This window comes from Erythrolamprus reginae, chromosome 10 (genome assembly GCF_031021105.1).
Source record: "Erythrolamprus reginae isolate rEryReg1 chromosome 10, rEryReg1.hap1, whole genome shotgun sequence".
In the NCBI taxonomy this organism is placed as follows: Eukaryota; Metazoa; Chordata; class Lepidosauria; order Squamata; family Dipsadidae; genus Erythrolamprus; species Erythrolamprus reginae.
In genome coordinates this window covers 18,984,251-19,009,297 of record NC_091959.1, presented here as the reverse complement: position 1 = coordinate 19,009,297, position 25,047 = coordinate 18,984,251, and the positions used below count along the sequence as shown (strand labels likewise).

Below are 25,047 nucleotides of genomic sequence, written 5' to 3'. Positions count from 1 at the left end.
GGGGCTGCTGTAATTAGTGCTACAGATAAAAGTACAGCCTGGTGTTTTAGCCTCATGGCAGTTTATCTGATTCATTGTTTTGTCAAGATCGTGGTTTTTGTGCTGTTCAAGATTGTGTGTGGACTCTCTGAACTTTAGAATTGGACTCAATTTCCCAGTTATTGGGTGAGCAATTGGACTGCATTTAACCTGTGCCTTATGTGTACCAGAAAATCCCTTTGACATTTAAAAAGGGAGCTGTTTCTGTTTTTCTGTTAAACGTTTGGGTTTTCCTTTTATCGTGTGGTGTGTGTCTTCCTGGACTAATTACCCTGTAATTACGGGCTGTTGAAACATGCAGGCAGAACAGATGGGTCTGCCTGAAGGGATAGATCTTTGTTATGTAGAACAGACTGGTCCAGGCTATTAACAAAGGTAGCTGGGATGAGTGAGCTGGGCCCATTCTTTGATGGCACATTGACAAAGGTGGGATTACTAAAAATGAGTCTTTTTTCTGCCTAAATCCATGTTTCTCCATTTCTCAGCCAGGGATATTCCATATAATATTCTGCCTTTTAAATATTTCCTAGGATATTTCATTTTTTCTAGGAGAGGGTTGGATGCTAACTTCCTACACTGGAAAACGTTATTTTCCATTGAAATTCCCTGAACTGAATTAATTCGCTACTTGGGAGATTCTAAGTAAAGCTCGCAAAAACTGATCAATCACAGCAAACCAAAACACCTCGGATAAGCTTAATTCCTTGGCAAGCCTGCTATATCCAGGCCTTAAACATATCTACAGGGACCTGTCTTTGTGCAACACATTTTAGCCTTCAACCATGATTTATAAATCACAATGGCTGGATTAATAACACACTAGGTCAAAAAACTAAAACCTGCACAAAGTGTGCACCAAACCAGTAAGAAATCTCTACTGGGAAATACTGCTGAATGTGTTACTTTCTCTGGAGGAGGTGCTTGCATGCAATTCCAATTAACACAGAATACAGAATTATTGGGCTACAAGGGATCATAGAGGTCTTCATTTAGAAAGTACCTCCAGAAAAGGGATATTGGGCATAGCCATTTCTACTTGTAGCCTGTTAGCATCTTTTTGATCCAGTAAAGAATCCTAACCAGAGACCTGGCAAAGACTGGATCATGTGGTATCTCACCGTCTCTGAGATTCTCATTAAATTTCCCACCCATCCATCTACGGGAAGAAACAGACTCCGTTTGTTGTTGCCTTGCTTCCTGGAACTTGTCCTTCTATGCTGAGAGACAAAGTGCATGCAAACATCCTACTCAAGGCCCAAGCTGCTCAACCTAGCAAGAACTGGTAGGAACCAGCCAGAAGTGTTGACAGAAGTCCTCACTAAATCAAAATGGCTAAGGAAGGCCTGTTTGCTCTCCTCCTGTTCAAAGGAAGCTGGGAAACACGAGAAAGGTGAAACAGGCAGATGAAATGACTGAAAACGTTCAATCCGAAGTGCAAAACAAAGGGCAACCAAAAATATAAAAGAAAAGAGTTTAAATTTCTTAGCTTGGCTAGTCTGGATGTTTCATCTGTGATTTGTTCAACAAAACGCAAGCAGGCAGGCAGGCAAGCAAGCGATGTCTGCTTAAATAGTAAGCAGTGAAGTTGTATTTCAGTGATGGTGAACCCTTTTTTCCTCGGGTGCCGAAAGAGTGTGGGCATGCACTAACATACATGCGCGAGTGCCCACACCCATAATTCAATGCCTGGGGAGGTCAAAAGCTGCTTCTCCCAGGCTGGAAACGGCCTGTTTTCCAATTTCAATAGGCTTGTGTTTTATTTATTTATTTGATTTTTATGCCGTCCTTCTCCTTAGACACAGGGCGGCTTACAATATGTTAGCAATAGCACTTTCTAACAGAGCCAGCCTATTGCCCCCACAATCCAGGTCCTCATTTTACCCACCTCGGAAGGATGGAAGGTTGAGTCAACCTTGAGCAGGTGATGAGATTTGAACCTCTGACCTACAGATCTACAGTCAGCTTCAGTGGCCTGCAGTACAGCACTCTACCTGCTGTGCCACCCCAGCTCTTCTTTTGCCCTCCCCAGGCTCCAAAGATTTATATGGAACTGGGGAGGGTAAAAACACCCTTCCCCATCCCCCCAGATGTTTTCTGGAAGCCAAAACTGCCCTCCTAGAGCCTCTAGGTGATCCAAAAATCAGCTGGCTGGCACAGACATGCATGTTGGAGCTGAGCTAGGGCAACAGCTTGCATGCCAGCATATATGGCTCTGCATGCCACCTGTGGCACCCATGCCATAGGTTCACCATCACCCTGTATATACCATATTTTTCAGAGTATAAGACACACCTTAAAACTAAGGAGGGAGGGAGGAAAACAAGGGGAAAAAATCTGCCTCTGCCTCCCAGCAATTTGAGAAACAGCAAACAGTACAGATGATATACAGTTTGCTGTGTATTTCTGTGCGTGTGTGCCTGACCCATAAAAATAGGAAAGAAGTGAAGAAATGTACATTATGGCAGTATATTAATGCCAGAAAGTTTTTCTTAAATGCAATCACACTAACTCCTCCCAATTATTTAAATAGATCTACCCCAAACCTGACTAAGTCAGGTTTAACTCAGCTGCCTTATTGTAATACTAAAACAGGACACTGTTACATTTCAGATTATATTTGTACAGATGCTATTAAAATTGATGTGGCTTTTTGGAAGTATACATTATTCTCTGCTATTTAAAAGAAGATAAAATAGCTTTTAAAAGAAGATACAAATGCTCAGAATCACATTCCAATACTCCAACCACTACCTCAACCACATGCACAACCACAACAACCTCTATCTCAACCACATATACAATCTCAAACATCTATTTAATTTATTTATTTGTCAATCAAGTATGGGACAGTAGTTTATATAAACACTACATAGAAATTATTGATTAAAAAAAGACAATAGGACAGGGACGGTAGGCACAGTGATGCGCTTAAGCATGCCCCTTACAGACCTCTTAGAAAAGGGGAGAGGTCAACTTTAGACAATCTAAGGTTAAGATTTTGGGGTTGGAGGAAGAAACAACAGTCAGGTAGTGCATTCCAGGCGTCGATCACTCTATTGCTGAAGTCATATTTTCTGCAGTCTAGTTACCAACCATCCAAGCAATTTATCCTTATTCATCAAAGGAATCCTTGAAAGTGAACAAAATCATAATAATGCTATTCTATTTGGGCCTATTTTATTAAAGGTCCAAATCCAATTTCCCCTTTCCCTTTGGCTTTGACCAGCATCAACTTTGCAGTAGAAAAATGAACAATAGCACCATCAACACAACCACAGTACTGTGTCTGTCTGTCTATCATCCCAGCATGGCAAAGTAATGCAGGCTAACTCACTGATCATTCCAGGAGTTTGGTTTTGAGTGGCTCAAGGTTGACTAGATTGTTGGGGCAAAAGGCCGATTCTGTAAACAGCTTAGAGAGGGCTTTTTAGAGGTATCTAAGTGCTATCTCTATCTTATCAATATCTACTTTATCACTTTCTCTGTCATCTATCTATATTAATATCTTCTCTCTCAATACCTCCTTAATATCTACCTCATCTCTATCATCTATCCATCAATCCATCCAATCATCATCTCTTTCTATCTGTATAAGTATCCCTTCTCTCTCTCAATATCCCTTCTCTCAATACCTCGATATGTACTTCATATCATCTATCTGTCCTATGCAATCTATCATCTACTCATCAATATCTTATCAATATCCCATCTCTTTCTCTGTCATCAATATCTATCTTCCTTAATATCAATAAGAATATCAATCTCATCAATTTGCCCAGGTTCGCCTGGTGCACCAGTTGCGGCCCTATCTGGACCGGGACTCACTGCTCAGTCACTCATTATTATTATTTATTATTATTATTTATTGGATTTGTATGCCGCCCCTCTCCGTAGACTTGGGGCGGCTAACAACAGTAATAAAAAACATCATGCAAATCCAATGCTAAAAACAACTAAAATACCCTTATTATAAAACTAAACATCCATATAACAAACATACCATGCATAAATTATAAAGGCTTAGGGGGAAAGGATGTCTCAATTCCCCCATGCCTGACGACAGAGGTGGGTTTTAAGGAGCTTACGAAAGGCAAGGAGGGTGGGGGCAATTCTAATCTCTGGGGGGAGTTGATTCCAGAGGGTCGGGGCCGCCACAGAGAAGGCTTTTCCCCTGGGCCCTGCCATGCGACATTGTTTTGTTGACGGGACCTGGAGAAGGCCCACTCTGTGGGACCTAACCGGTCACTGGGATTCGTGCGGCAAAAGGCGGTCTCATAGATACCCTGGTCCGGTGCCATGAAGGGCTTTATAGGTAATGACCAACACTTTGAATTGTGCCCTCATCACCTTGAGGCTCGACTACTGTAATGCTCTCTACATGGGGCTACCTCTGAAAAGTGTTCGGAAACTTCAGATCGTGCAGAATGCAGCTGCGAGAGCAATCATGGGCTTTCCCAAGTATGCCCATGTTTCACCAACACTCCGCAGTCTGCATTGGTTGCCGATCAGTTTCTGGTCACAATTCAAAGTGTTGGTTATGACCTATAAAGATCTTCATGGCATCGGACCAGAATATCTCCGGGACCGCCTTCTGCCGCCCGAATCCCAGCGACCGGTTAGGTCCCATAGAGTTGGCCTTCTCCAGGTCCCGTCGACTAAACAATGTCATTTGGCGGGATCCAGGGGAAGAGTCTTCTCTGTGGCGGCCCCGGCCCTCTGGAACCAACTCCCCCCAGAGATCAGAATTGCCCACACCTTCCTTGCCTTTCGTAAACTTCTCAAAACCCACCTCTGCCGTCAGGCATGGGGGAATTGAAATATCTTTCCCAGGCCTATATAATTTATGTATGGTGTGTTGTGTGCATGTTTTTTAAATTATGGTTTTTTAATTTCATATTATTAGATTTGTATTGTACATTGTTTCTATCACTGCTGTGAGCCACCCCGAGTCTACGGAGAGGGACGGCATACAAATTTAATAAATAATAATAATAATGATAATAATAATATCTAAATATCTTTTTACCTTATCTATTACCTATTACAATAGTCATATATCCCTCTTACAGGATCAAGCACCTTAAGAATATAGAAGTTATTACCACTGGGCCACAATCACAAATCACCAAATCTCTCCTAGAGTCATTTTCCACTCTTGCTGCTAGCTCAGTATTTGGCTGAAATCTCACGCTGGAACAACATCAAAATCAAAAGGAGACCTTTCACCTTCATCTTGCCTGAAGGACAAAGACAGCTCTGAATCATCCAAACCCCCTTAAGCGGCTTATACCTTTCATTTGAACTTCAGGAGCGGTATTAAGCTCTAATGACTTTAATGGCACATCTGAAAAGTCCTGGCTGCTGGCATTAATCATTGCTCAAACCTGGGAAGAAATCCAGCGGGTTCTGGAGAACCGGTAGCGGAAATTTTGAGTAGTTTGGAGAACTGGGAACTACCAGCCCTGGAGTGGGGTGGGAAAGGAAATTTTGCAGTATCTTTCCTTTGGAGTGGGAAAGGAAATTTTGCAGTATCCTTCCCCTGGAGCGGGGTGGGAATGGGGATTTTGCAGTATCCTTCCCCCTGGAGTGAGGAGCGAATGGGGATTTTGCAGTATCCTTCCTCCAGGAGTGGGGAGGGAATGGAGGATTTTGCAGTATCCTTCCCCCAGGAGTGAGGAGGGAATGGGGATTTTGCAGTATCCTTCCCCCTAGAATGGGGAGGGCATGGAGATTTTGCAGTATCCTTCCCCTGGAGTGGGGTGGGAATGGGGATTTTGCAGTATCCTTCCCCCTGGAGTGGGGTGGGAATGGAGATTTTGCATTACCCTTCCCCCTGGAGTGGGAATGGGGATTTTGCAGTATCCTTCCCCCTGGAGTGGGGTGGGAATGGAGATTTTGCAGTATCTTTCCCCCAGGAGTGAGGAGCGAATGGGGATTTTGCAGTATCTTTCCCCCAAGAGTGAGGAGCGAATGGGGATTTTGCAGTATCCTTCCTCCAGGAGTGGGAAGGGAATGGAGGATTTTGCAATATCCTTACCCCTGGAGTGGGGAGGGAATGGAGATTTTGCAGTATCCTTCCCCCAGGAGTGAGGAGGGAACGGGGATTTTGCAGTATCCTTCCCCTAGGAGTGGGGAGGGAATGGAGGTTTTGCAATATCCTTCCCACGCCCACCAAGCCCCACCCACCAGGCCACACTACGCTCACCAAGCCACGCCCACAAAACCGATAGCAAAAAAATTGGATTTCACCACTGCGTAACACTTTCATTGGTGTCATAAAGACACCAGAATTTTAAGAGTTTGTCATCATCTGGATTTCAAGAGTTTCTACGCTTTTAAGCACTATATCAATAAGAATTAGTGTAGCAAAAACGGCATTTGCCTCGTTTGATGCCCTGTGGTATTTTTGATTAGCTATATACCAAGCCATTTCCAGGAATTTTTTTTTCTTTTTAACCAATTTGGAGGATAAACTTCAGTTTTAATTTGTTGGACGTGACAGCGGAAAAAGTTTAGCAAATTCCCAAATTAAAGGCTCACCTTCTGCAAAGAAAAAGAGGCTTGTTTCCTAAATTGCACAGCTCTTCTCTAGCCACACATCTACCAGATGATGTGGGCATCAAAAACCACGCTAAGTAGTCCAAGACTTCTGGGTCTGGTTGAAAAAAAATCAATTTACCATTTTTGATTTTTATTTTTTTGCAATGAGCCACCAGAATGTTTCCCAGACTATTTATTCCAGCTAAAGCATATATCCCAGGGCAATATACCAATACCAGTCTGTGACCAGTTAGGAACTGGGCCTCATAGATGGAGTTGAGCATTGGGCAACCAAAGCTTCATCTGTATTTGCAGCCCTTCCCAACTCTAGCGTCACCAACTCAGCTCCAGCTCTGTTCACCAGGCATTAGATTCTCATAGGACAAGAACAGATTATGAATATGGCCAGAAATTGATATAGGGTGAAAGTACAGGTAGTTCTCCACTTACGACCACAAATGAACCCAAAATTATGTTACTAAGTGAGAAATTTATTAAGTGAGTTTTACAAACCCATCTTACAACTTTTCTCGCCACAGTCGTTAAGCAAATCACTGCAGTTAAATTAGTAACATGGTTGTTAAGCGAATCTGGCAAATCCCCGTTGACGTTGTAAAGTTGCCAAAGGGGATCATATGACCCCAGGGACACCGCAGCTGTCATAAATGTGGGTCAGTTGTCAAGCATACGAATGTAAATCACGTGACTGTAGGGATGCTGTAATGGTCCCAAAGTGTGAAAAATGATCATAAATCCCATTTTTTCAGTTGCTGTTGTATCTTCAAATGGTCACAAAACAACCTGTTATAAGTCAAGGACCACCTGTAGTTTGTAGTGACATGGACAGAGCCAAGGTTAAAAATTCCTACAGCCGTTTTTGCTCCTGACACCCTACAAGTGCACATATGATTTAGCATTAAGTACTGTTGTAATTAAGGGCAGCCATAAATCTTCCCATTTGCTTCATCGTTTCTAACAGAAAGAATTTAGATGGACTTGATTTCACCTTTACAGGAAGAGAATTTATTGACCTTGTTGGGCATTTTTTGTGTTTGTTTGTTTGTTTTTAGCGGCCTATCAGGCAGAAAAGGAAAGAACAAAGATTAATAATTCAACGCGCACAAACATAAAACACAACAGGTGATGGATCGGTTTGGTTTTATTCTGGGAAGATCGCAATTACAGAGAGCTGCGATGGCAGCCAAACTAAACATTGGGGCTACTTTATCTTCAAAACGAGGAATGCAGAGATGGATGGAATTGGCAGGAGGGGGGAATGAAACCTTATAGACACTTAGGGCAGGGGTCAGCAACCCGTGGCTCCGGAGCCGCATGTGGCTCTTTCATCCCTCTGTTGAGGCTCTCTGTTGCAGGTTGGTAAAAGGAAAAGACGCCATGCTAGGAGGAGACTCTATGGTGGGGAAACCGGACTACCGATCGGCAGGGGAAAAAGGACGCCATGCTAGGAGGAGATTCTATGGTGGGAGAACCAAGCTTCCAGTTGGCAGGGGAAAAAGGACGCCATGCTGGGAGACTCTATGGTGGGAGAACTGGATTTCCGGTCGGCTGGGGAAAAAGGCCGCCACGCTAGGAGGAGACTCTATGGTGGGGGAACTGGACTTCCGGTCAGCAGGGGAAAAAGGACACCAGGCTAGGAGGACGCTCTATGGTCCAAAGACAGGCTACAAGAATGGGGGAAGGTCTTAAGCATAAAACGTATCAGGAAAGACTTAATGAACTCAATCTGTATAGTCTGGAGGACAGAAGGAAAAGGGGAGACATGATCGAAACATTTAAATAGGTTAAAGGGTTAAATAAGGTTCAGGAGGGAAGTATTTTTAATAGGAAAGTGAACACAAGAACAAGGGGACACAATCTGAAGTTAGTTGGGGGAAAGATCAAAAGCAACGTTAAAAAATATTATTTTACTGAAAGAGTAGTAGATGCTTGGAACAAACTTCCAGCAGACGTGGTTGGTAAATCCACAGTAACTGAATTTAAACATGCCTGGAATAAACATATATCCATTGTAAGATAAAATGCAGGAAATAGTATAAGGGCAGACTAGATGGACCACGAGGTCTTTTTCTGCCGTCAGTCTTCTATGTTTCTATATGCCCAGAACCTGCCCACTTCCTAGGGGAGCAGAAAGATATAAAACAGTCGAGCCAGCCAAGGTTTCACACTATTATGCTTTTCCTGTCTTCAGAGATGTTGATGGCCCCTCTGAAGAAATCTATTGAATTCTTTAGACCACTCCTTGGGAGTAGCTAACACAAGAACTTGACTTGTAACCGATGGTTGAATTTTGAATGGTACCCATTTCAAAGTACAGGCAGATACTTGTATTTTTACTGTACTTTACAAAATTCAGGTGAGAGGGTTCATGCTTCCCTTTAGGTACTGTGTTTAGGTACTGCTTTAATGTGGCACCCATATGCCCTATCTCAGCTAGACTTTGTAGTACCAACCAATTGTTTAAAATATGCGCCTTTTAACCCGAATTTCATGGAATTGAAATTCTTTAAGACAGCTTGAAAGGATGAGTCTTCGGAGAGAGGCGGCATACAAATCCAAATAATAAATGAAATAATAATAATAATAAATAATAATAATAATAATAAATGAAATCATAAAAAGAGGGGGATATTTCTTTCTGGCATCAAAAACACGTATGTTCTTTCATTAACCCTTGTCAGGCAGCTGATACTGTTCTTTTTAAAAAAGGAACTTTTCAAATTACAAGCTATTAAAAAATGAAGAATTTAATAGGTCAAACTTGCAAGCAGGACAGCCACTGATGTGAACAACAAATGTTTTGAAAAATATTTGTAAACCCTTTAGGAGTTGAGCTCCTTCCACCCCTGCCTCCCCCCCCCCCCCCAAGTGTTAAATGGCAGATTTCTGAGTTGTTTAGGTACAAAGATCCCAAGAATGTTTGCAAATTATTGAGTATAACTTAGAATGCCACCCATAAAAATGTAGGAAAAACAAGATTGTTTTCAACCCTTTTGGCGGCTTCTCTGATCTTAGAACATCGGATGGGGAAACAAAAATAAAAGTTATTGAAACAGGGCTCCAAAGAGCACGCAATGTGCAATTTCTACAACACAGTGCTCTCCTGCCATGTTGGACTACAATTCCCACCATGCACTGTCCCCAAAGGCAATGGATATGATGGGAAGGTGATGGAGTTGAATGTGCATGGAGATCCTAGGTTTACAATAAAATATTAATAATACTGTACTCGTAAAATTGTTTATATTTTAAAGTAAAGAGGTGAGGCCAAAGAGAACTTGTAACTTATTCTAAGCCCTACCGGCATTTAAAAAACCTCATTAAGTTCTGCAATATCAAAGGTGAAAAAAATGTTTTATAAAGAGTCACCGACAAAGGTGGAATCTATTTTCTGTGGCTGCCAATGCTGCTTTCTTCGGGATTTCAACCACCTATGAAAAATAACTGAAAACAACATCCAACTGGGTCAAATTAGGTTCAAAAGCAAAGTTTTTTTCTCGAAAGTACATCTTTAAGTCACTATCAAAACATCAGATTTGGAGGGGTGGTGGTGGTGGAGAGAAAGAAAATGCATTAGGTCTTTAATGGAAAGTGGGGGAAAAAACCTTGCTAACATGAATAAATGGTTACCTGAAATGGCTGCTTCTCAAGAGAGCAGTTAACAGGAAACCAAGCAGGGAAATAATTGAAAAAGTTACAAGGACTGCAAAAGTATCATTAAAAAACCCACACTAACTGATATTGCCCAGGCAGCCCACGCGAAGTATTAAAAGACAACTTGAGTCATATGTACAAGTTTTCAAAGGGTCCATCGGGGTCTTCCCACCCATGTTGGCTTGCTTGATCTTCTGCCTGAGGGAGGAATGGGAAGGTGTTAAGACATTTTCTAAAGCCGGGACAATCACAAATGAGTTTCTGCCTTTTATCCAGATTTGATAGGAGCGAGGGCTTGAAGTGGTTCGTCGTGTTCCCAGCTGGGACATGCCCTCCGCTGCTTTGGCACATACACTCACATATTCCAGTCCGATTGGGTAGCCACAGTCTAATGCTGCTTTGAAGCTGGCACCACTCCTGAATGGCTTGAAGTATTTATCAGCTCAAGAGATCAAAGGTCTGCAGACACTGGGTGGAGCAGCAATATGCCACAAAACTGACCCTTGTTCTCCTGGAAGACAAAGAGTTACACGAGTTAAAAAAGGAGAACAAGAGGCAGTGGTTGTCTTCTCAAATTAAAATGCTGGCTTTAAGATACAAGATACAACTTTTACGGGTGGCTAAAAAACACACACAAAGGAATTGGGAGCGAGGATTGAGCCCAGTAAACTAAGTCAGTTAATTATTAGTGCAGATTTGAGACTAGCAAGAAAACATCTGGAAGATTTCCCTAACTTTTTAAAGGAAGAACATACATATATCCATCCATCCATCCATCCATCCATCCATCCATCCATCCATCCATCCATCCATCCATCGGTAGGTAGGTAGGTAGATTAGACAGTCAGACAGATTAGACAGACATATACATACATACTATACATACATATGTACACACACACCTTCCGAAACAGCTGGGGTGCTTCTCGGCATTCTCATGAATGCCGAGCCCGGAGATTCGGCAAAAGTTCAGGTTCGGGAGAACGCCTAGAAGCGCCACCGCCCAGCTGTCACCCTCTGAAACAGCCGGGGAGCTTCTTGGCGTTCTCCAGAATGCCGAACCTGGAGGTTCGCCAAAGTTCGGGTTTGGGTTCAGGTTCGGAGGACGCCGAGAAGCGCCGCCGCCCGGCTGTCACCTTCCCAGAAGAGCCGTGGAGCTTTTGGCCGGTCGGGAGGCTCAAACGGAGGTGGGGAATCCCAATAGGGAATTCCAGGGGCGGAACTTTGACGTCACGGAGACGTCCTTCCTAGCTGGCCAAAATGGGGACTCCAGGAAGGACGTCTCCGTGATGTCAAAGCTCCGCCCCTGGAATTCCCTATTGGCATTCCCCACCTCCGTTTGAGCCTCCCGACCGGCCGAAAGCTCCACGGCTCTTTTGGGAAGGTGACAGTTCTCCTGAACCCCAACCCCAACCCAAACTTTTGCTGACCTTCCGGGTTCGGCGTTCGGGAGAACGCCAAGAAGCCCCCGGCTGTTTTAGAAGGTGACAGCCGGATGGCAGTGCTTCTTGGTGCTTCCCCCGAACCCGAACCTTTGCCTAACTTCCGGGTTCGGCGTTCAGGAGAACGCCAAGAAGCGCCCCGGCTGTTTCAGAAAGTGACAGCTGGGCGGCGGCGCTTCTCAGCGATCTCCTGAACCTGAACTTTTGCCGAGAGGCGCCAGGGCGGCAGCGCCCAGCAGAGCACCCGTTTTTGCGATTTTTCTGGGGGGCGGGCCATGCACGCATTAATCGGTTTTCCATTGTTTCCTATGGGAAACATTGTTTCGTGTTACGAACTTTTCACCTTACGAACCTCCTCCCGTAACCAATTCTGTTCGTAAAACAAGGTATCACTGTACTGTATATTCATCTCTCTCCCTCTCCCTCTCCCTCTCCCAACCCTTTTACAATGCTCCCTCAAATCTTCCATATTTGCTACTAAATAATCTATGCTCTATGTTGTGACTTTCTCCATGTGGTGACGGAAACGGGAACATGAATTTTTAGGCAGAAAATGTTTGCTTAACCAGGGGGGGCGGGGAAAGAGAAAGTTTTGAACCATTTTAACAAGTAATCTAAAATATATATCCACATCAGTAAAAGCAACATCATTGGTAGCTTACAAAAAAAAATGTAAAACCGGAATTACTGAATTAAAAATAACCAGCAATTAATGTCCTATTTACATAGTCATTTATTGGCATATGGAAAGGCCAACAATCACAGTGCACAAAACCGAATCTTAAGAATATAACCACTCTGAAAAGAAAGTTAACACAATTATTTGCATACCAAATAATTTTAAATGCTTGGGCAAATATTGCTTGCACTGGCGCCAAAAGGCAAACATCTAAAGAGGCATTCCTTTTACCTTAATTCCTCCCATCCTTTGACTCATAAACTCGAGTTCTGCTTTTATGGAAAGCTCACGTGTCTGAAATTATTGGAGAATACTGGGTGCTTTTTGATTCAAAGCATTACCTCTCCTAGGAGCATAACCAGGATACATTTTATCATCCAATCCTATGTGCGGAAGTAGGATTCCACATTGTTAGCTAAAATAATATGCAATAATTAGGTGTGTTCCCCATAGTTTATTCAGGATCTGGGGGAAGAAGTTAAATGCAGCCTTTGGTGATTTGTGCAGGGATTTACAAGGCAAATGACCAAGCACACAAGAGGAGAATAGGTATGCATTTGTATATGTGTTTAGGTCAACTAACATTGGAAAAGGCCTTGGAGTTAACCTATGCTGATCTAGATACTGATTACTGGTGGAGTCTTTTTGTTCTACTTTGGGCTGGTTCATACTCTGTAGGTCAATGGTGGGGAACCTAAGGCATGTGTTCCACAGATGGTACACGAAGCTATATTTGAGGGAACGCAAGGCGTTGCCCTATGTTGGCTCCAGTGTGCATTTAGGTACTGGCCAGCTGATTTTCAACCTTCTTTTCAGCCATTTTCTCTCTCCCCAGGCTTCAGGAAAGCCTCCTAAAGCCTGGGGATGATGAAAAACGGCCCAACTGGCCTACCGGGAGTTCATTTCTGAAGTTCCAGTTGACCTGTTGGGCTGTTTTTTGCTTTCCCCAGGTTTCAGGAGGCTTTCCTGAACCCTGAGGATGGCGAAAAACAGCCGAATTGGCCTACCGGAAGTACTAAGGCTTCACTGAGGCCTGGGTACATGCACGGCAGTGGAGGGAGTCAGTGTGGGGAAGGTTGTACACATGTGCAGGGGAGGGCAGGCATTGCGTTACGGGTGTGGGCACGCACACGTGCGCTATCACACACCTGAACACCGTTTTGGCACTCGACTCCAAAAAAGGTTTGCCATCTCTGCTATAGATCCTTTGGAACTACTACTTGTTTCAAGAGTCATGTTTTCCTGAGGAGATAGCTAATGCAGGTCCTTACACCAAGTCTGATCACCAGACAAACAACAGGGACTGCAGCTTTCAGTTTCTCAAAATTTCAACCTTCTTTAAGAAGGCAGTCCGGGTATTTTTTTGTCACTTGGGGATTTGAGGGAGGAGAAAAGCGAATGCAATGTACTCAAAGGGAATTCTGGGAGTAGAAGACCACAAGCCTTCAAGTTGCCAAGTTTGGAGACCCCTGCTCTAGAAATCTGGACAGTTGCATGCTTTGCTTTCTGATTCTCTCCCTATTCTGTAGGAAGAAAGAATCTTTCTCATAGCTCGTTTTCTGCTACTTCAGCTTCCCCGGTAAAGAAAAAATAAACCTTGTTCAATTGAATATTCAGTGTGAAATGCTGCAATTCGGAATATAAGCGGCTTCTTATGGAAAAGCCACCTCCTTATTAAAGAAAATGCTTATGACCTAAGAGAGGATAGGGAAGGGGGCAGGGAAAGAAAATCTTAAATTTGAAGTGTATTAATAGACAAACACATAAAGATAAAAGAAACAGATTAAAGCATGAGTAATGCTTTCATTATAATATTTTCCAATAATGAAATTACTGTACTGTATTACTGGAAAATATTGTACATTACAGATAGGGAACCAATGGGCTCTGGTTGGTTTCTGATTCACAGTGTTACCTCTCCTAGGAGCATAATCAGGATACGTTTTATCATCCAATCCTATGTGCGGAAGTAGAATTCCACATTCTTAGCTAAAGTAATACGCCCATGCCCCACCTAAGCATCTCTAAAATCCTGATATTAATACTTAAACATCAGTATTAATTATTATAATAAAAGCATTATTCATACTGATGTTTCAGTATTAATAATGTTTGTCTTGTTCTCAGGAAGTTGCGGGGCTTACAAATTAAACTAACTAAATAAAATAAATAAATAAATAAAGGGGGGGAAAGTAGGTCTAGAAAGAAAAAGGGAAGGGAAGAAGAAAGAGAAGGAACTAATAAAGCAAAAAGATAAATATAGAATATATGTATAAAGATTCTGTAAAAGAATGCAATGAGAAATGAAATGATAACTATGTGAAAAATCTCGGTACGGGAATAAAAAGAAAAAACTTTTTCAAAAAAGAAAGAAAGAAAAGAAAAGCCACCTCCTAATCGAGTCTTAGTAACACACCGATAACATACGCACGTCTCCATTTGCAGGGAAGATTGTCATCAGACTCACAAAAGCCCAAGCATTTCCCTTTGCAGATGCCTTCTCTCCCAGCCGAAGCCCACGCGTACGGTCTGAAACCACTGTGTAATTTTCTCTGTAATTACCCCTGATGTAATCCAGCCATCGGTGTCTCTCTCAAGGGAAAAAGCTTTGGGTAGACAATAGTGAACATGGGCTGACTGCAACGGTGGCAATGTCCCAGAGGGCAGTGCAGCAAATCCAGGAGGCTTCTGGGTAATGAGATCGGAGTCATGAACTTCAAATCTAGAGAGGGTTGGAAAAAGGGGGGGGGGGAAAGGATGGCGTCAGAAGCGATTCCAAAAACCCTGGAGTGTCCTGTGATCAACTTTTCTGACTTTCTGACTAGCAACTGGGAAGCCAAATCCACTTGACAACTTGTCCCTAATAATAATAATGATGATAATAATGATAATAACAAATCATCATTATCATCATCATCCATGTTTGTGTCCATGCTTTTTAAATAATGGGGCTTTTAGACTTTTAATATTAGATTTGTTACTGTATATTGTTTTATCACTGCTGTGAGCCGCCCTGAGTCTGCGGAGAGGGGCGGCATACAAACATAATAATAATAATAATAATAATAATAATAATAATAATAATAATAATAATAATAATAATAGACATTGTGATCGTGGAGAAAAAGAAAGCATGGATCATCGACATCGCAATCCCAGGAGACAGCAGAATTGAGGAGAAGCAGCTAGAGAAATTAGTGAAATACGAAGATCTAAAAATCGAGCTGCAACGACTCTGGCATAAGCCAGTGAAAGTGGTCCCAGTGGGACTTGGCACGCTGGGCGCAGTACCAAAGGATCTCAGTGGACATTTGAAAACCATCGGAATTGACAAAATCTCCATCTGTCAATTGCAAAAGGCGGCTTTACTGGGATCGGCAAACATAATTCGCCACTACATCATGCAGTCCTAGGTGCTTGGGAAGCGCCCGACTGGTGATGAAATACGAAATCCAGCATAGTGATCTCGTTTGCTGTGTTGTACTGACATAATAATAATAATAATAATAATAATAATAATAATAATAATAATAATAACAACAATAACAACAACAACAACAACTATTATTATTATTATTATTATTATTATTATTGGTAATTATTGGAAAGAAAAAAGTGTAAAAGGAGAGAAGAAAGGAGGGAAGGAGAAAGAGAGGAGAGAAAGAGAGGAAGGGTTACTGTGGAATAAGAAGGGGATATGGAGTCGTAAAACAGCAACATTGACTATATGTGTTAATTTTAGAACAAATTATTATGAATGTAAAAAGATAAGGTAAATTATTATTAATGAGATGATATATTTGTGTATTTGTATGAGAAATAAAATAAAAATAAAAATATTTTAAAAAACCCAACAATGGCGACAAGAAAAGTTGCAAAATGGTGCGGAACTCATTTAAGAACTGTCTCGCTTAGCAATGTGAGCTTTGAATACAATTGTCGTCCTATCTTAAGGACGACCCGTATTGCAGACACTCGATCGTCATCAGGCTACCTTTCAGAGATTGGCAGTAAGTGTTATGCAGGGTCCTCATGGCCGCCTCCTGCAAAGGAAGCACGCGGTCCAATTCCGTCCCTATTAACTTCACCTCCGCTGGGAGGAACACCGTCAGCTGTCCCGATGAAAAGGAAAGAAGCTGCACCTCTGTTTTCTGAGTGGGAGAACCACAGCTGGAGAGACATTTGAAGAAAAGAGGGAGAAATTAGACATAGGGAGCAATGTGAAGTTGGTGTGATCGGTGACCTAAAGCAGTGTTTCCCAACCTTGGCAACTTGAAGATACAATCATGCCTCATCTTACGAACCTAATTGGTTCCAGGGGGAGGTTCGTAAGACGAAACATTGTTTCCCATAGGAAATAATGTAAAGTCAATTAATCCGTGCAACCAAAAAAAAACCCCGCAAAAAAAACCGCTGCCGCCCGGCTGTGACCTTTTAAAACAGCCGCGCGGCTTCCCAGCCGTCTCCTGAAGCTGAACGCCAAACCCAAACTTCCGCGTTTTGCATTCAGAGGCTGCTGGAAAGCCGCGCGGCTGTTTTAAAAGGTGACAGCCGGGCTGGGGGGCTTCCCAGCCGAACGCCAAACCCGAACTTCCGCGTTCGGCGTTCGGAGGCTGCTGGGAAGCCCCCCAGCCCGGCTGTCACCTTTTAAAACAGCCGCGCGGCTTCCCAGCAGCCTCTGAACGCCAAACCCGGAAGTTCGGGTTTGGCGTTCGTAACACGAAAAAACTTCGTAAGAAGAGGCAAATTTTTTCTGAACCCCGGGTTCGTATCTTGAGTTGTTCGTAAAACGAGGGGTTCGTATCTTGAGGTACCACTGTATTTGGACTTCAACTCCCAGAATTCCCCAGCCAGCATTCGCTGGCTGGGGAATTCTGGGAGTTGAAGTCCAAATATCTTCAAGTTGCCACGGTTGGGAAACACTGACCTAAAGCAACATTATGGCATTAATGTCACTGGACTGTGGTGGTGCAGTGGTACTGAAGGCTACTTCTGCTGACTGCTGGCTGCCTGCAATTTGGCAGCTCGAATCTCACCAGACTCAAGGTTGACAGCCTTCCGTCTTAAGTGAAGCCAGATTCATTTAATAAACCCGGGTTACTAATTTCACAACTACAGTGCTCGGCTTAACAAAGGTGAACGAAAAGTCGTAAAATGGGGGCAAAACTTACTTAACAAATTTATCATTTAGCAACATCAATTTTGGGCTCAATTATGGTCGTAAGTGAAGGACCGCCTATATTTGAAGTCAAAATCAAGCCAGTTCCTAAATATGGTTTAATTCAAAATATGCAAAGCTGGCAACCATCTGAAAATGTCTCACATATTTACAGGAGGCGCCCAACATAGTGATTCAGGAATGAAAATTAACGTGCTGACGAGAAACTTGCAAAGTGTGACGTCTCCAACTCGACTTCATCAATTTCAATCAGGCCGGCAGATGTCGAGCAATTACACTTGCAAAAGGCAAGAAGCTTGCTCCAAGGACTGATAGAAGTAAATATGGCAACTGTACACAAGGGCGTTGATCCCAAAGTATTTTAATCCACACAAAGGGGTGATATCTCAACAGAAAACTATCAATAAAGGGGACTATTTCTAGCTCGGGGTAGACATGAATGGTCCTTGGTGCTCCCTGAGCTTGGCTGTTTCCTTGCTAACATTTCATTACCCTACCAGGCAGTGAAGGGCTGCAATTTTTTTTTACTATCACACTGTGGGCGTGGCTTATTTTGTGAGTTTGGCTTGCCAGCCATATGAACAGATGGGAGTGGTTTGGTGATCATGTGACCAGGGGTGGCTTAAGGGTTATGAGACTGGCTTAAAGGTGGCCAACTTGACGTCACTCACGTCAAGGGTTTGGGTTAGGGGGCTTGGCCTCTCCTCACCTTACAGAGACACAATTTCCCTACCTATTTACTATCACTGAACAACCAAAATATACTATTTAATTCTATGTATGTATGCCATATGTGTACATACATATTACACATAGGCACACAAAAATATACATTATCTAGTCTATAAACTGTATGTGTATGTACACCCACCCACGCACGCACAGCTCTTCTAAAATTATACACATTCAACCTCATTTACTGCAATAGGAAAAACATACCCAGAGCCCAGAAGAGAAAAAATAAATTCAATTTTTTTCTACGGGTTCTGCGTACCTGACCGCACCCGTAGTAGCCCATCCCAGCTACCAGATAACACCATCAGTGCTAGAAAGGAGTAGGGTTTGTGAAATGGAGGAGGGGAGGAGAACAACTATGGAGTCCCTTGGTGCTCTCTGAGTTTGGTTGTTTCCGTGCAAACGTTTCATTACCCATCTAGGTAACATCATCAGCGATAGAAGGGAATGGAATGTGCAGAGAGGAGCGGGAGGGTGATTATGGAATCCTTGGTGCTCTCTGAGCTTGGTTGTTTTCTTGCAGATGTTTCATTACTCAAACTACAACTGACTAGCAAATCAGCAGCTAGTTTGGGTTGTCCTCAAGAAGACAACCAAGCTCAGAGAACATCAAGAGAAAATCAGGAAAAAAAACCTAAGTAAAGATAGATTTCAGGAATCTGGTTACATTTAAAGAATTTAAACGACAGACATGAATATATATATATAAATAAATGCTGGTTCTGTAATTTGGTTTTTACACTTGGATCTAGCAACCAACATTTCGTTCATCCAAGGCATATGTTTATTTACTTACGTACTTGGCATTTTAAGTTGCAGATTTCCATGTGCTCCAGGTGGCTAAGAGATATTGCATCACTTTGATCAGCATCTAATGCCAGCACCGTACCTGCAGGCTGCCACGTCTCTCAAAGCCCTTGAGAGGCAACCTGTGTTCTTTGGAAATCCAGACAGATGGGGGAAGGCGGGTTATCTTGTTATAAGCTGTTCTCCACGGGAGTCTTTATTCCCGTGGTCTCCATGGGTGGCATTCACTTAAGGAGGGGACCCTTATGCAATCCAACTGCTTTTATCAAAAAGACTTACAAAACGACACTGAATTTGACACGGTATTTTTTTCCCCTTAGGCCCTTAGGATAACTGCAGCTTGTAAGTAGTAACACAGCACTCGTTTAGCTTATGTTTCTCAATCTTCAAGGTCTGTGTTGAATTGAGAAGCAAGGAAAGGAGAGGAGAGGAGAGGAGAAATGATAGCAGTGTTCCAATATCTCAGAGGTTGCCACAAAGAAGAGGGAGTCAGGCAATTCTCCAAAGCACCTGAGAGTAGACAAGAAGCAGTGGGTGGAAACTAATGAAGGAGCAAAGCAACTTAGAAGTAAGGAGAAATTTCCTGACAGTTAGAACAATTAACCAGTGGAACAACCTGCCACGAGAAGTTGTGAATGCTCCAACACCGGATGTTTTTAAGAAGATGTTGGATAACCATCTGTGTGAAGTGGTGTAGAGTTTCCTGCCCAAGCAGGAGGTTAGACTAGAAGACCTCCAAGGTCCCTTCCAACTCTGTTGTTGTTATTGACGTCAGATAACACAGTGATATAGGCCGTAATTGCGCCTGTTGCCACTACCAGTTTGCCTGAACTGGCTGAATACCATCACCGGTGATCTGCCAAAAACAAAGAGCTGTCCCTTGTTTTGATGTTGCTGTTTCCGCTGGAATGCAATCTTTTTCCATTCAACAATTCCAAGAACATGGAATCTCTCTCAGCTGGCAGAAGCCAGGACCCATTTATCTTTGACGGATCCACTCCTAGTGTGTTTGTCCGAACAGGGCTGAGGATTTAACTTCTGCGGCTGGTGTTTATGAATATTCAACTCCTGGAGATAAAAAAAAATCTCCCTTTGTCCAATGTGAGCAGGCCTCGCGGATCTATTTACAGAATCACCTGACAGAAGGCAATTCAGACCTAAGGGGATTAGACCAACAGTTGCCGTGTCATCTCATGTGCACGCTTTCAAGTTTTGCCAGCAGTGCCTAAAGCATGCAGAAGGATGCTTTGCAAATTATGAATCAATCCAAGTTAAACAGAGGCATGTTATTCTGTTTGCTGAAGGAATACAAAAATTGCCATCTTAATACGGAAAAGCAAGCAAGTGGTATCCAATACACTTTTCAGCGGCAGGAAGAAAACTTTAATCACCCTCCAGATGTGCTAAACTATATTTCCCACTGCAGAATGCTACCAGGAGTGTTGGGAAGTGTATTCTAAAGGACCTGGAAGGTGTGAAGAGCTTAGTGCTGAGCTTGGTTGTTTGCCGTCAGAGTCATCTTAAATGCGCAAATGAAAATAGCAACAGCACTTCGGTTTATATACCTCTTTGTAGCGCTTTACAGCCCTCTCTGAATGGTTTTACAGAGTCAGCATCTTGCCCCCAAAACTCTGGGTCCTTATTTTATCCACGTCCAGGTCCCGGCCAGTAGTCAATGTTGCTTGGCAGGGCCAAGAGGTAGAGCCTTTTCTGTAGAGGCCCCGGCCCTCTGGAATCAGCTTTCCCTGGAGATTCACACTGTCCCCACCCTCCTCGCCTTCCATAAGAGTCTTAAGATTCATTTATGTCACCAGGCCTGGGGCGATTAGACCTTAGCCCCCTGGCCGACGAATGTTATACAGTGGTACCTTTACTTACGAACTTAATTCGTTCCATGACCAGGTTCTTAAGTAGAAAAGTTTGTAAGAAGAAGCAATTTTCCCATAGTAAATAATGTAAATGTAATAGCAAATAATGTGTGCGATTGGGGAAACCACAGGGAGCGTGGAGGTCCTGTTTCCTCCTAGGAGATTCCTAGAGAGGAGCCACGGAGGCTTCTCCCCGCCTTTTCTGGCCCAGTTTCCTTCCAGGAGATTCCTAGAGAGGACCCACGGAGGCTTCTCCCTGTATTTTCTGGTTACAGTTTCAGGTTTGTAAGTGGAAAATGGTTCTTGAGAAGAAGCAAAAAAATCTTGAACACCCTAGAAAACATCTAGAAAAGTTCATAAGTAGAGGCGTTCTTAAGTAGAGGTACCACTGTATTACCATGTGGAAAAAATTCAAGTTTATCTCAACACTTCTATTTTATTCATACCAAGTCTCAAGTTCAACATTTCCCTGTCTCAGAAGATCAAGAAACAGCCCAGGAGGCAGGGCTAAGCTCTACAAAAGCATTTAATAGTGAGAAAATTAATGGAGGGGATTTAATACAACTGAATGGAACAGAAGCTATAGGTGAATTCCTTTAAAGCACAGGACCGTCATTCAACAGATTAAATAATCCAATATAACATTTATGAAAAAGATTTACGAGAAAAAAGGATCCACTGTAGGCGTAATTTAAATTTGAGTACCTACCCATTGCAACCAATGACTTTGTTATACAGGTAGGAAGGGAGACCTTTAAGATGAGCATTGTTATCCACATAAACATACTGCAGCTCCCTGGAACGACCTAAATCTGGATTTAAGAAACATTAAAAAGAAAATAAGCAATTACTTTCCTGACAGACATGTTTAAACAAACACATACATACATACATACATACATACATACATACCGTGTTTCCCTGAAAGTAAGACAGTGTCTTACTTTCTTTTTACCCCCAAAAGCCCCACTACGTCTTACTTTCGGGGTATGTCTTACATTGGAAAAAAATTGAAAGGGTCGCGTTCCTGAAGGCATCTCCCCAGAGTCCAGAAGGGCAGCCGCGGGACAGGAGCCTCGTGAGCCCTTTTCCAAGTTCAACCTCAGGGCTCCAAGTGGCGTGCACGCGTGGAGCCGCAGACGCGTGTCGGGGAAGCGTGTGTCTGGAGGGGAGGAGCCGCTCTGCGCAGTTGGGCAGCCCCACCTGCCTGCCGGAAAGGAGGCGGGCGAAGGAGGGCGCAGCTCCGGCCGCTCGCCTCGGAGCCGGTCGGCCTCGCTGGCCGCTTGCAGCCGAGCCTCGGCAGGACTCGGTTGCTGGGACGAGCCCCTTCGCTGCAAGCCGCCGCCCGCTCGGCTCGCTTCGGACCAGCGCCGTCCTTCACTTTGCCAAGCCGGGGAAGAGGCGGTGGCGCCGCGGCGAGGCGAAGGGCGCGCGGGGAGCTTGGAAGCGACGTCATCAGGCTCCCCCCCCGGCAATACCCCCGTGTTTCCCCGAAAGTAAGACATATGTCTTACTTTCGGGGTACGGTTGAAACCCCCGATACGTCTTACAATCGGGGGTGTCTTACTATCGGGGAAACAGGGTACATACATACACATACACACACACACACACACACACACCTTCCTGGCGTGCCAGTGAACATGCCTACCATCTGAGCATGCTAGACAAAACCCTTTTATTAAATAAATGGAAACCGGGTAATAACCAGACAGGTTCTGCAGTGAAAATTATCCCCTAATTTCCACGTTTCTGTCTGGGAATATATGCAAATAGATTCTTTCACAAGAAACAACAGAGGTCTCGTGAAATGGCTGGAAAAAGAACAATGCAGAGTTCCAATTTTCTTATGTGATTTTTTTTTTTGTTTCAAGAAGGCTGCCAAGACTAAGCAAGGCTGTTTCAATCCAAGAAAAACAACGACATGGCTAAGAATAAAAGAACCCTCCTCTGCATTTCTCTTTGTGTGTGTGTGTGTTTGTGCGTGCAGGAACCTGTGAATGAAATGAAACAATTTGATTTACGGCGTTGTTGTTTTTCTTAGCTCCGGGAGACACAGTTTGCTTCACTGAGAGCAGCCAAAAAGTCCAGACAGTCCTCGACTTACAACCCCATTTCCATGGCTAGGGTGTGAGAATAGTTAATCAATGGCATAGCTTGCCTCCTGGAGTTTGTGGGTGCTCCATCACTATGGGTTTTCAAGAAGACATTGGACAACCATTTGTCTGTGTTATTAAAATGCCTTGAGCAGAGGGTTGACCTCAGGTCCCTTCCAGCCTATGATTCTACGATCATGCGAGAAACATTAAAAAATAAAAATCCCCCTAAACATCAGAACTGCAGGGAAAAATTTTTACTACCAACCTGCCTTCCATTGAGGACCTGTATACTGCATGAGTCAAAGAGGGCTGTGAAAATATTTACTGACCCCTCAGATCCTGGACATAAACTGTTTCAACTCCCACCCTCAAAACGTCGCTACAGAGCACTGGACACCAAGACAACTAGACACAAGGACAGTTTTCCCCCCGAATGCCCTCACTCTGCTAAACAAATAATTCCCTCAACACTGTCAAACTATTTACTAAGTCTGCACTACTATTACTACTAGTTTTTTCCCATCATTCCTATCACCCATCTCCTCCCACTTATGACTATATGACTGTAACTTGTTGCTTGCATCCTTAAGATTTTTATTAGAAGATTGAAGATTTTATTAGAAGATAAGCAATCAGGAAACAATATTATTAATATTGTTTCCTGATTGCTTATTTGACCCCTATGATAATCATTAAATGTTGTACCTTATGATTCTTGACAAATGCATCTTTTCTTTTATATACACTGAGAGCGTATGCACCAAGACAAATTCCTTGTCCAAGAAGGATCACACTTGGCCAAGAAAGAATTCTATTCTATTCTATTCTATTCTATTCTATTCTACTCCACATGTTCCTTTCAGACTTCATGCAAACTGTAGAAAAGGAAGGTAGCATCTGAAGTCACAAAAGGAAGTTTGCATGAAGCTCTTTCTTATTTTATTTTTAAAGCAGTACGCTTTGTTTGAAAATTCTTTCCCCATTTTTCTCCTCCTAGCGTGGGAGAACAAAGACTTTTTCACTTGAACAAGCTCCACGAGTCCTAAACAAACCCCAACTCAACTATACTTTTTAAGAAATTGTCCTCAAGGCACCGGCATCTGCATTCCACATGGCAGAACATGGAACAAAAGGTCTTATATGTCTGCCCTGGTATTTTTTTTAACCCTACTGTGAAAGTATAAAACCTAGTGTGTGTTTTGAGATCATAAAGGAAGCAATAGTTAACAAATAAAGAGATTTGTTTTATGTCTGTGTGATTTTTTTTCTTTTTTAAAAAGGAGGAGAATTAATACACTCATCCTCAAAGCATATGGGCTGGCATAGCATTATCCTAAACTAGGGTGGGCGACTCAAAAAGCTGCAGGTGGTCCTTGGCACATTTGCAGCCGCGTAGTTTTCCAAGAACACACTGCTTAAAATTTGGCAGCAAAGAGGCCAGATTCTTGGTGCTGTGATTTTGGTTTTGGTTTTGCTTTGCTTTTCCTCCAAAATGAGGGTGAAAGAGAGGCATGCTGTAAGGGGGAAAAAAACAACAACCTTGAATTTCCACCCTAAAGTGACCTTTAGGATTGACGGGAATTATGCTGCCAAATTCTGTTATTCCCTGAATTTCAGCACAATTTCTTGAGCTGTCTTGTGTGTGTGTGTGTGTGTGTGTGTGTTATAGAGGTGGGTTTTAACAGGTTCTGACCAGTTCTGGAAAACTGGTAGCGGAAATTTTGAGTAGTCCAGAGAACCAATAAATGCCACCTCTGACTGGCCCCATCTATTCTCTGCCTCCCGAATCCCAGCTGATTGGGAGGGAATGAAGATTTATTTATTTATTTATTTATTTATTTATTCATTCATTCATTCATTCATTCATTCATTCATTCATTCATTCATTCATTCATTCATTGGATTTGTATGCCGCCCCTCTCCGGAGACTCGGAGTGGCTAACAGCAACAATAAAACAGTGTACAATAGTAATCTAATACTAAAAAC

The 25,047-nt window shown here is 42.9% G+C and overlaps 1 protein-coding gene across 4 annotated transcripts in view; it reads right to left on the bottom strand.

Annotated features, from left to right (window-relative positions):
• Window positions 1–9,328: 9,328 nt before the first annotated feature.
• Window positions 9,329–25,047, bottom strand: part of LRRC28 (leucine rich repeat containing 28) — a 55,477-nt gene continuing 39,758 nt past the window's right edge. For all 4 annotated transcript variants that reach the window (XM_070761962.1, XM_070761961.1, XM_070761964.1 and 1 more), the window contains 4 exons: window positions 21,671–21,773; window positions 16,367–16,542; window positions 14,935–15,094; window positions 9,329–10,762 (listed from right to left, as the gene is read on the bottom strand). In XM_070761962.1, coding sequence (XP_070618063.1) covers window positions 10,690–10,762; window positions 14,935–15,094; window positions 16,367–16,542; window positions 21,671–21,773 — 512 coding nt within the window. In that variant the 3' untranslated portion in view covers window positions 9,329–10,689. The remainder of the gene's footprint in view (window positions 10,763–14,934; window positions 15,095–16,366; window positions 16,543–21,670; window positions 21,774–25,047) is intronic.